This window comes from Chiloscyllium plagiosum, chromosome 18, assembly GCF_004010195.1.
Source record: "Chiloscyllium plagiosum isolate BGI_BamShark_2017 chromosome 18, ASM401019v2, whole genome shotgun sequence".
Classification (NCBI taxonomy): Eukaryota; Metazoa; Chordata; class Chondrichthyes; order Orectolobiformes; family Hemiscylliidae; genus Chiloscyllium; species Chiloscyllium plagiosum.
In genome coordinates this window covers 15,416,964-15,429,860 of record NC_057727.1, presented here as the reverse complement: position 1 = coordinate 15,429,860, position 12,897 = coordinate 15,416,964, and the positions used below count along the sequence as shown (strand labels likewise).

Below are 12,897 nucleotides of genomic sequence, written 5' to 3'. Positions count from 1 at the left end.
GCCCTAGGTGCCGACCTCTCTTACCCTTCCTGGAGTTAACCCATCTATATGACTGTATCTGAGACTTCCCCCCCCTTCCTATAACTGCCATCTGTCACATACTGTTGCTGTTGCATGTCCCTCATCGGTTCTATCTGTCTTTCCAACTGATCCACTCCATATGATAAGATTCTCATCCAACAGCATTTATGGCAGATATAATCCGCAGTAACCCTTAAACTCTTTTTAAACTCCCACATCTGACAAGAAGTACATATCACTGCAAAGGCCATTTTTGCTCCTTCACAATCTACAGACCCAGAAAATAACACTGTCTTATTCCACTACAAACACTGCCCCAGGTTAAATTAATTGTTATGGCTTATATTTTAAGTTTAATAAAGAGACTTATCTCCAAAAACGTATAATCAAGAAAGAACCCACTGTACTCACTAATACAGCCTTTCTCTTGGACAAAATTAAAACAACAATTAACTTATCTGATTCTGTGTTGTGAACTTCGCCCAAACCGGTTTCTCCAAGATTAGTTGTGAAATTCACTGTTTGTTAATTTTTCCAGATGCACTACGATGTCCAGCGACACATGAATTCAAAAACAGCATAGGCAGTAACTGTGCAGGTTCTCTCTCTCTCTCCTGCACTGTCCCCATCATGTGCTTCCTTTGTCTGCTTTTCCCCCTTCTAAAACTGCTGTTGTTTTGACTTTTTTTTTCCAAAGTTCCAAAACAATGTAACAGCATATAAAACAGTAATTGCTGCTCCTACAATTCGAGGAAATCACCTCCAACACCTAAAATACCTCAAAAAAAGGAGCAGCTCTTACAGCCAGAAATTTTTCCCATCCTCCATTTTGGATTACCCAGAATCCAATGCCCTTTGAAATTAATTAAAGAAAAATTGGCAGGACTAAAGTTGGAGATCTCACATTTAAACTATGTATTAGACGTGAGGGTGAGGTTAAATAGAATAGGTGAGTCAGCTAAACAGAACCTAAAGAGGAGAACCTGAAGAAGGGCTTATGCCCGAAATGTCGATTCCCCTGTTCCCTGGATGCTGCCTGACCTGCTGCGCTTTTCCAGCAACACATTTTCGGAACCTAAAGAGGGCACAGTGTAGAATGAAGTAGATAAAAGCTCTGAGACTAGGACATTTTCCCAAGTGGATGACGTGCTAGTACTGTTACCAGTGATAGGAGATCCCTTCAAAGCCAGATTTAGTGGTCCCTATCAAATTGTGAATAAGTTGAGTCAGGTGAATGCCCGATTAAGATGCCAGTTAGAAAAATAAGTGGTATCGGGTATGTCAAGAACTGGAGAAACAGGTGCTAGTTACTGCACCGCAGAATGAGGAATCAAATCTAGATGCTGTGGATCTTGATGTGCCTCAAAATAGATTTAAAAATGAAGACATCCTTGAGGAGTGAGATAGATATCTGTCTCAGCAGCATAGAACACATTTGAAAGATTTGTTACTGCAGTATAAGCATTTATGTAAGAATCAGACGGGGAGGATTAATGCTATTGTACATGAAGTAGACGTAGAGAATACTGCTCTGATAAAACAACATCCCTATCGGCTTAATCCTTTCAAAGCCAGACAGGTCAAGATGGTGGTGGAGGACATGCTCGATGAGGACATCATTGAACCAGGACAAAGCGAGTGGAGTTCGCAATCTTCTTAGTTCCCAAAACGGATAGAACTCAAATGATTCTGTGTGGATTATCGGAAGGTCAACCCCGATACGAAATCAGACTCATATCCAATTCCTAGATTGGAGGACTGCATCAATAAAGTCAGACAGGCTAATTACATTACCAAGTTGGACTTAATGCTTGGTTACTTGCAGGTACCTTTATCAGAGACAGCGAAATAAATTTCTGCATTTATAACCCAAATGGGCTATATCAGTTTAAAGTCATGTCCTTTGGAATGAAGAACACACCTGCCATATTCCAAAGACTCATGAACAGAGTTGTGGCTGAGTTAACAAACTGTGCAGTCTATTTGGACGATGTGGTGATCTTTAGTAAGTCCTGGAAAGATCATATGGTACAGTTGGCAGAGCTCGTTGAACAACTGCGAGAAGCAAAACTGGTGATAAAATTAAATAAAATGGAATTCTTGAAGGCAGAGGTGGCATTCTTGAGACATAACATCGGTCTTGGAAGCTTGACCCCACTGAACACAAAGATGAAGGCCATCAAGGAATTTCAATGACCAACCTCGAAGAAAGAGGTGCTTTAGGACTCAGTAGGTTCTACTGGAAGTTTGTTCTAAACTTTAGCAGTGTAGTGGCACCGTTCACTGATTTGCTGAAGAAGAACACAAAGTTTCAGTGGACAGAACAATGCCAGGAGGCATTTAACCATTTGAAATCAATATTAACCACCAAACCAGTTCTAGCTACACCGAACTTTTCAAAATCTTTTAAAGTCACCATTAATGTTCCGCCTCGGAACCCTCCAACCACACGGGATGAATGTAGATTTCTCCAGCTTTCTCATTTCCCCTCCCTCCACCTTATCTCAGTCCCAATCCCCCAGACTCAGCACCACCCTCTTGTCACTTTCTACCTCTTATCTCAGCCCACCTGGCACACCAGCCTCATTCCTGAAGAAGGGCTTATGCCCGAGACATCGATTTTCCTGCGCCTCGGATGCTGCCTGGCCTGCTGTGTTTTTCCAGCATCACATTTTTCAAATCAATGTTAGTGACACAGGAATTGGAGCTTTACTCCTAGAGGAAGATGAGGATGGGATTGAACTGCCAGTTGGTTACTTTTCAAAGAAGATCAACATCTACCAAAGGAAATACTCCATGATCAAAAAAGAACTACTGAGTTTGGTACTAGCCTTACAACATTTTAATGTGTATGTCACGAACACTGTGTCGGAGATGGTTGTGTACACGGATCACAATCCTGTTACATTCTTAGAACGCTTTAAAGACAAGAATATGAGGCTGTTTCATTGGAGTGTTATGTTACAGACTTTTAATTTAAAAATCATACATTTTGTGGGTCGTAAGAATGTAATCACAGATGCATTACCATGGAATTAACTGATCAAGTTTAGATGAGATTTGCCTTTATTTAACATTAAACTGTTATGATACAGGGTAAACCCTCTTGCTTATTTTAAACCCAGCAACACAGAAAAGACTTATCCTGTGCAGTAATCTGTGAAAATTTGATAGGCCAAGTAACAACTTTATTTCTTAAAGTATAACAGAGAATAATTAACTAACCACTATTTACAAGTCCTTCTCTAACCTATCTTTTATGTTCCCCTTCTACAATACTAGTCTGATAAAACCCTCGATCAAGATTTACAAAAAACAAAACTTCTTATCACAAAACTAGGCAGCTTTTGGTCCTTTTCTGTACTCCAGTTTTCTTTTCTTGGGGATTCTGCTTCACAGGTTCCTGATCAATAAAGGTACCTTGAAGAGAGCTATTTTTCAGGCAGTCCCTACATGCTGGCTTGGCAGTTCTCCTCCCAAATGTTCAATTTTTCTCAGTTTTATACCTCCAAAGCATTGGATTGTGTCATTGGCTTTTAAAATTGTCACATATACTAAATTCAAACTTGGTTGGAAATTGGTATTTTTCAGGGTATAATCTAAACTGATTGGCTGAATTTGAATCTGTTTTATCATTCCCAGGCAACCCAGCTAATCTAGCTTTTGACCAAATGTTACATTGTTACCTTATTGAGAACACTTGGTGTTGTCATGTAGTTCCGCTACCTTCTAACTCTTTTAATGATACAGAACATCCACATCTTCATAACAATTTACCTGTTCTATCTCAAATACATCTATGTCCATCCTAACACTGGGGAGATCAAAACTATTGGTTGTATGCCTCATCACAAATGCTCCATAATCTTGACAAAATATTGCCATATTTGATCCTTTATGAAAGATGGAATATTCTGAATTTAGTCCCTACCAGAAAACCAGGAACATTGGTGAATCAGGATCACGATTGACAATTCGAAGGGTCTTGCCTGGGCTCTTTCCCAGAGCAACCCCATCAACACCCTGTTTCCTGACTGCTCAATCAGCGAGAGTGGTCAGGATGTCATACTGGAGGGGTCAAGAGGATTTCTCATAAGAAGGACTATGATGTGAGTTAGATGGGCTCAGCAGGATTTGGAGTTAAAAAGTGTGGCACTGGAAAAGCACAGCAGGTCAGACAACATCTTAGGAGCAGGAGAGTCGGGTATGGCGTCTGCCTGGAACGTCGATTCTCCAGCTCCTTGGATGCTGCCTGACCTTCTGTGCTTTTCCAGCGCCACACTTTTCGACTCTGATGCCAGCATCTGCAGTCTTCACTCTCTCAGCAGCACTTGGAGGCTGCATTCACAAGAACAGAGAGGGAGCCTGGAATGGTTTATCTCCATTCTTACCTGAAGATCCTGCTGAGGTGGGGGGGGCGGGGTGGAGGGGGATGTTTTAGGAGTGCGTAATGTTTACTCTGTAGGTTCCTTATATTGGGATTCTTATAGTTGCTTATGGTTACCATCCTGTCCTGAAGTGACTTGCCAGTGTTCCTTCAGAATGCAGATCCTGAGAATCCAAACTGCAATGGAATCGATGGTGTTTTGGAGGGATATTACCAGAGTCTGCGCAGAGTACAACTTTATGGACCAACCAACTTTGCCCCAGTCATTAATCAGGTTGCCAGGTAGGAATGGACACCTCATCCTTTGATCATAATGTATATCATATATACGGCTGAAATCTACCTTTTGTCCTCCTTCAGTGTATTTTTATTTATTTAAAAATGTTAAACGAATGCTGCAGACTTGATGATGGATTGTCAAGAATCATGTAATGTCGTTGGGGGCTGGTACTGATGTTGTGCCTTTCTTGATTTCTGTTTGATCACATAAAAAGTGATGCTGGACACTTCACTGGAGAAGAACTGTCAACCTTACAAATGCACAAATCATTGCCGATTATGTTATGATTTCACATGGTTGCTATTAGCCATGAACACAATGTGTCAGTACCTTTTAAACTATTTCCTAGTCAGTCTGTTCAGAGATATTATTACACAGCTCTGGAGTAGGTGGGACTTGAACCTAGGCCTACCCTACTCAAAGGCAGGGATACCATTACCGTGCCACAAGAGCCCTCTATATACTTGTCAGGATATTGTTCCTCTCTTTACAGATTATTCTGGGTCACATGAGCTGGCAGTAGTCATCCCATTCCAACCAAAGCAGGCAATCCCAGCATTTCAGTTGGCTGTCAACCCATTTACCTTCAGGTCTGCTCTAACCCTGCAGGTCATAGCTGGCCATCTATCTGAAACATTTGATCTAGTCAAATCCTTTGATTGAATATCCTCATTCTGGTGAATGGTGATTCCCAAGCTGATGTTATTCAGAACAGGACCCAGAAGGTCCTTTTGGACTACCCACCACGTTATTTGCAAAGAATCCACCCACTGCCTGTTAACTTTCAGCATGCACACTTTGTCAATACAGCTAAATTGCCAAATAGTTGCTATTGGCAATTTGGCGATGAGTCCACTTGTTCTAACCTGCATGCATTTATTTCATAGGTGTGCAGCGCCTGTGACTGATGGCTCTCAGTATTTTGTACTATTGATTATCACAGATGGGGTGATCTCAGATATGGTACAAACAAAAGAAGCCATTGTTAATGTAAGTATTAAGTATTAGGGAAGTAGATATGATCAAAGAGAACAAAGGATAGTACAGTACAGAAACAGGCCCTTTGAGCCACTAAGACTGCATTGACACATGATGCCTTTCCAAACTAAAAATCTTTTTCCTTAACATGATTTGAATTCCTCTACTCCCTGGCTATTCATCACCCCTGCAGCTGTTAGGATGCCTCTTAAACATTGTTATTTTATCTGCTACCAATTCCTCTGGCAGCACATTCCAGGCACTTACCATCCTCTGTGTAAAAAAAAGGCCTCTCACATCTCTTTTAAACTTTTCTCCCCTTACCTTAAACCTGTGTCCCCTAGTAATTAGATTAGATTAGATTAGATTAGATTAGATTAGATTACTTACAGTGTGGAAACAGGCCCTTCGGCCCAACAGATCCACACCGACCCTCCGAAGAGCAACCCACCCAGATCCATTCACTCCTTCGCCTAACACTACGGGCAATTTAGCACGGCCAATTCACCTAACTTGCACATTTTTTGGACTGTGGGAGGAAACCGGAGCACCCGGAGGAAACCCATGCAGACACGGGGAGAATGTACAAACTCCACACAGTCAGTTGCCTGAGGTGGGAATTGAACCCGGGTCTCTGGTGCATGATAGCAGCTAGGTCCAAGTTACATTGTCATGACAGATACCATTACAGAAGCTGCTAGGAACACTTTGATGTTAGGTCCTCCTCAAGGTCCAAAGCATGATTCCTTACAACATTGTCATATGGGAAGGTTAATGTCCTCCTTTGCATTAACCCTTATATCGTTATGCAGCACAACATAATCATAATGGCAAGAATAGCCTCTTCAGTGCTGTGTAATTCTTTAATTCTAACTGGATTTCCTTCATTCATTATGTTAAAGCAAATCTGCTTACCTACAGATAGTCAGAAAAAAATCCCATCACACTTTCGATTTATTCACTCATGGCATGAGGGTGTCATTGGCTGGGCCAGTATTTATTGCCTGTCCCTAGTTGCCCTTGAAGAGGTGGTGGTGAGCTGCCTTCTTGAATCACTGCAACCACCTGCTGTAGGCTGACCCAAAATTAAGGAAAGTATTCCAGCACTTTGACCCAGTGACATTAAAGGAATGTCGATATATTTCCAAGTCAGGATAGTGAGAGGCTGAGGGGGGAGTCCACAGGTGACAGTGTTTGAAGTGACAGGTATTCACTATCTTGACCAAAGGTAAGGCCAAATCAGCTTTCCTGGATTTTCATCCCACTGCTGTTAATGGGATGCTGCTAAACATGAATTACCTGGGTATGCCCACTGCACTTTCTGAGTGATTCAGATGCTGTTTCAATACAGACCTTTCTTTCTAAGGCATGAAGCGGTGACATATAACGTAGATCAGAATCACTCCTACCCACCTCCTCCTGCTTTCACCTTCAGCTGGAGCAGTTGACAAAATGTCTAGCTGCACGCATAGAATGGTGAAGAGCAAAGAGAGAGAGAGAGAGAGAGAGAAAATCAGAACTCTCTGGAACTGCAAAGATTAAAAATAAATCATTGAAGATTATAACAATGTCCAATTTGGTAAATTAGTAGTCCAGATGGATCCATCCAATTGAAGCAAATCCTCTGCATTTGTTGGTTACAGCTGTCTCCTTTCACTGCGTGGCCCCTTCAAAATTGATGCGCAGTCCATGTTCAAACACAGCAAGATCTGAACAATATTCACTTTCTCCTAATAAGTTGCAAGTAACACCAACACCACACAAATGCCAGGCATCTCCAATAAGAGACAATCAAACTATTGCCCCTTGAGATTCAATGGTGTTACCATCACTGAATCCCCCACTATCAACATACTTGGGGTTATTGTTTACTAGAAACACAACTGAAGTCATTATTGAAATACATCAGCTACAAGAGCAGGTCAGAGGCTAGGAATACTGTGGCAAGTAACTCACCCCCAGATTCCCCAAAGCCTGTCCATCATCTAGACAGCACAGCTCAGGATTGTGATGGAATTCTCCTTGCTTTTCTAGGTGGGTGCAGTTCCAACAACGCTCAAGAACCTCAATCCCATCCAAGTCAAAGCAGCCCATTTTATTGACATAGCATTCACAAGCATCAACTCCCTCCATCACAGACACTCAATAGCAGCAGTGTGTACTACCTACAAGACCACAGAAATCACCAAAGATCCTTAGAGAGCACCTTCCAAATTCACAACTAATTCCAGCTGGAAGAACAAAGGCAGCAGATATGTGGGAACACCATCTGCTGCAAGTTCCCCTCCAAGCCACTCACCATCCTAACCCAGAACCAGATCACCATTCCTTTGCTGTTGCCGGGTCAAACTCCTGGAATTCCCTCCCCAAGGGCATCATGGGTCAACCCACAGGCGGACTGTAGCGGTTCAAGAAGGCATTAATATTTCTTCCCTGGGAAAAAGACTCCGACTGTCCTTGCCACTCATAATTTTGTAAACTTCAATTAGGTCACCCCTCAGCCTTCAAGTGAAAACAAACCAACTTGTCCTATCTCTCCTCATAGTGAATACCTAATAAATCATTTCTGTCCAATATCCAAACCCTCCAAATCCTTCTGATAACGTGGTGCCCAGAACTGGACATGATATTCCAAATGTGGCCTAACTAAAGTGCTATAAAGCTGCAACATGACTTGCCAACTATAAACTCTACTCTCCCATCAATGAAAGCAAGCATACAAATGCCTTCTTGACCACCTTATTTAACTGTGTTGTAACTTTCAGGGGATTGTGGACATGTATGCCTAGATATCTCTGCATGTTAATGCTTCTAAAGGTCCGCCATTTACTGTTTAACTCCCTCCTGCAATAGGCCTTTCAAAATGCATCACCTCACATTTGTCTGGATTAAATTCCAACTGACATTTCTTCACCCAAGTCTCCAGCCTATCTATATTCTGCTGTATCCTCTGACAATCTTTCTCAATATTCTCAGCTCCTGCAATCTTTGTGTCATCTGCAAACTTACTAATCAAACCACCTGAAGTCTTCTCCAAATCACTTACATATATTACAAACATGAGGGGTCACAGCACTGATCCCAGCAGAACTCTGCTGGTCACAGATCTCCAGTCAGAAAAACATCCTTCCACCGCTACTCTCTGTCTTCTATGAGCCAGTTCTGTATCCATCGTCCAGCTCACAATGAATACCATGTGACTTCATCTTCTCTATCTGCCTGCTAATGAGGGATTTTGTTAAAGGTCTTGCTGATGTCTACGTAGACAACATCCTACCCTCATCAATCATCTTTGTCACCTCCTCAAAAAACTCCAAGTTTTGTGAGATTCGATCTCCCCTGCACAAAGCCATGCTAATAAGTCCATATTTTTTCAAATGTGAGTAAATCCTGTCTCTAAGAATCTTCTCCAATAATTCTCTTACCACTGATGTAAGGCTCAGCAGCCTGTAATTTCGCAGGTTATCCTTATTGACCTTCTTAAACAAAGGAACATTGTTAGCCATTCCCCAGTGCACTGGGTACTCTCCTGTAATTAAAGAGGATTCAAAGATTTTGTGCATGGCCCCAACAATTTCCTCACTCAGTATTCTGGGATACATCTCATTAGATCCTAAGTATTTGTCTACCTTAATGCTTTTCAAAACCTTCTCATTTTTTATATCAACATGTTAGAACATCAACATGTGCCTCTTTAGACACACTGTCCACCATGTCTTTCTATTTGAGAGAGTATTTGTTAAGAGCCTCACCACTTCCTCCTGCTCCATGCATAAAGTCCCTCCGCTGTCCTTGAATGGTCCTAACTTTTCCCTAGCTACCCTTATGCTCCTTACATATGAATAAAACACCTTGGGATATTCCTTAATCCTGTTTGCCTCGGACATTTCATGGCCTGTTTTAGCCCTCCTAACCCCTTGTTTAAGTTCTTTCTTGCTTTCTTTATATTCTTCAAGGGCTCTGTCTGTCTTCCATCTCCTACACTTTATGTATGCCTTTTTTTTCTTTTTGATTATGGCTTCTTTTTCTTTTTGACTCTGGCTTTTTGTTTTGTTTGACTAAGCTCATAATTTGTCTTGTCATCGAGGCTTCCTGAATCTTACATCCTTACCTTTAATCCTCACAGGAACATGTTGGTCCTGAACTCAAATGGCTTTTAAAAGGTTCCCACTTGCCCAATATGGATCAACCCTCAATCAGCCAGTCCAAATCTACATTCACCAGCTCCTGCCTAATATTGTGGTAGTTAACCTTTCTCCAATTTAGTACTTTCACTCGAGGACTACTCTTATCCTTATCCATAAGTAATTTAAAACTTGTGAAATTATGGTTACTGTTTCCAAAATGCTCTCCTGCTGCAACTTCGATCACCTGCTGGGTTCAATCCCCGATACCAGGTCTAGTGTGGCCCCTGGACATACCCAACAAATTCTCACTCATCCAAGCACTTTGCACTAAGAGAGTCCGAGTCAATATGGGGAAATTAAAATCATCCACTAAAACAACTCTGTTGTTTTTACATTTTTCATAAACAAACAATTCCACTTCTGTTAATCTATCACCCATTTGCTGCTGGCAGGACTGTAGTACAATTCCATCAAAGTGATTACATCCTTCCTATTCCTCAGTTTTATCCCTATAGACTAGTTGGATGAGACCTCCAAGGTGTCCTCCCTCAGTACAGCTGAGATATTCTCATTATCAGGAGTGCAACTTTTCACACCTCTTTTTCACACCTCTCTATAATGCCTGAAACATCTAAATCCCCAATCCCATCCCTCCTCCCACACAAGCTTAAACACTCCCAAGTGACACTGACAAACCTCCCAACCAGGATATTGGTGCCCCTCCATTTTAGGTGCATTTTATACCGGTCTCAACTGCACTGGAAAATATTCCAGTAGTCTACATATATAAAGTCCTTCCTCACGTACCAGTTCTTTAGCCACCTATTTAAGTGTATTATCTGGCAAGTGGCACATGGAGTGATCATGAGATTATAACCTTAGAAGTCTTGTTTCTCAAGTTATGACCTAACTCCCTGAGCTCTCTTTGTAAGACCTCATCACTATTCCTGCCTATGTTGTTTATGTCAAGATGTCCCATGACTTCTGGCTGCTTGTCCTTCCTTTTGAGAAAGTCTTGTGCCCACACAAAGACATTCTTGACGCTCCTGGAGTCTTTTTTGCAGCCACAAAAATGCCATCTGTGCCCTGGCTTATAGTGTCCCCTATTACTACATTTTTACTGCACTTTGATCTGCCCTACTGCACAATAGAGCCAGCTGTGATGCTGTTGTTGTCTTCCCCTGACAGACAATTCCCCCTCAACAGTATCCAACACGTTATCCTTGTTAGAGAAAGGAATAGCTACAGGGGACCCCTGCACTGTCTGCCTGTCCCTTCCAGTGGTCACCCATCTAATTGCCTGAAACTTGGGTGTGACCACATCTCTAAAACTCCTGACTATGATGCTTCTGTCACCTGCATGCTCCGAAGTGTATCCAAATGCAACTGAAACTGATCCATGCAGTCTGACAGAAGCTGCAATTAGGCACATTCTTTGAACATCTCGTCTTAGGGATGAGTTGTAAGGGACTTTCAAACTGTCTCTGATTTCCCACATTCAGAAGACGTCCATGTGTATTTTTGGTAAGAAGCTGCAGTACATTATGTCTTAGAATGAAAATGCAATTGTCAGGCATTTTATTGACTCATCTGCATAGCTAGAAAAATCTTAATCAAAAAAAGAAATTATGGATTGGATGCCCTGTCTACCTGGCCAGGTGATTATTAACCCCCATGGAAATAAGAGAAATTCATAACATAACCATTATATAACTTAAAATTGTTCTAGCACAAACATTAAAATAAAGAAAAATTAAGTTTATAAGATTGATTAACTTCTCAGTAGTGCAGTATTTTTGTATGAAAAAGCTGTGTGAGATAACATCAATTGAATAGCCTCATCTTCTGTTTTCTTTAAACAGGCATCAATCCTTCCAATGTCAATAATTATCGTTGGAGTGGGACCTGCAGAGTTTGATGGTAGGTACTTCTTCAATATTGCTAGACTTGGGAATTGCTACAAATAGTGTTCCATGGTGTCAAGGAATGATCCACATCAGAACTTCGGAGGTCAAATTAACCCACCCATTGTTTGGCAGAAGTTTCAGATGACTTTTCAAAGGTGTATTGGAACTTGCCCTCAGGATTATTTTGAAGTTATCATGGAATCACCCATTCATTAAAAACCCTTTGAAGGAAGTTGGTCTTGTAGACGGTATTTCGCCAATAAAGAGGTTTTCACTGATCACTCTCTCACTTGCTTTTTGTAAAATGGAAGTGAAATTCAATATTGGAGAGTGTCTAAAGCATGCAGGAGGGCAGTTTCCTGCCTTGCCATTTAATAATTCAATAGAGGAACACTACAGCATGATTTGATAGAATAATTTTTATTCACTCATGGGGTGTGGGCATTGCTGGATGGACCAGCATCCATTGCCCATTCCAAGTTGCCCTTGAGAAGGTGGTGGTGAGTTGCTTCAAATTCATGAGAGGACAAGGCAGAACAGATGGGGAGAATTTGTTCCCATTTTTTTTTAAGAACTGTCCATGGGATGTGGATGCCAACTGTTTGTTTTTTTTTGCTTATTTTTTTCCCAAGCACCCATGTTGTGTGTGTGCAGGTGTGAGACACAGTGAAAGACACAAGGTGCACCAATCTTTATTCAAATTTCCACCACAAGGAAGAAAAGAAACACCCAAGTGGCCAGTGACAAGCAGTGGCCTTCACATCAAAGGGCAATGCTGTGTGGTCAAACAGTGAAGGGGAGGGCAGGGATTAAATCAAAATAGAGTTGGAGGTAGAAATAATGCACTCCACTCCCTGAACAACTCCAGGGTGTCGGTGAACATCGCATGCTCCTTTTTCAGAGTCACCCGGCTTTAACGTAACCGCAGAAGAGGGGCAGGCAGTCAGCCTTAATGACCCCCTCCACAACCCACTGCCTGGACCTATTTATGGCCAGGCCCAGGAGCAGAGCCACGAGCTGCCCTCCCTCTTCCATATGGGGTGCCCAAAGGTCAGGAGCGTGGGACTGAAGTGCAACCAAAAGCAGAGGAGGAGATTTTTGAGAAAATCAAAAAGGGAGTGCAAACGCCCACACCCAATATATACATGGCCCACAGACTCCACGGCACCACAGAACAAGCAGTTGGGCTGGGAGTCC

General features: G+C 41.9%; 1 protein-coding gene across 4 annotated transcripts in view; it reads left to right on the top strand.

Moving 5' to 3' along the window:
• LOC122558872 (copine-9-like) overlaps positions 1–12,897 on the top strand; it is a 404,993-nt gene that overhangs the window by 369,564 nt on the left and 22,532 nt on the right. For all 4 annotated transcript variants that reach the window (XM_043707758.1, XM_043707757.1, XM_043707755.1 and 1 more), the window contains 3 exons: positions 4,563–4,690; positions 5,576–5,678; positions 11,656–11,713. In XM_043707758.1, coding sequence (XP_043563693.1) covers positions 4,563–4,690; positions 5,576–5,678; positions 11,656–11,713 — 289 coding nt within the window. The remainder of the gene's footprint in view (positions 1–4,562; positions 4,691–5,575; positions 5,679–11,655; positions 11,714–12,897) is intronic.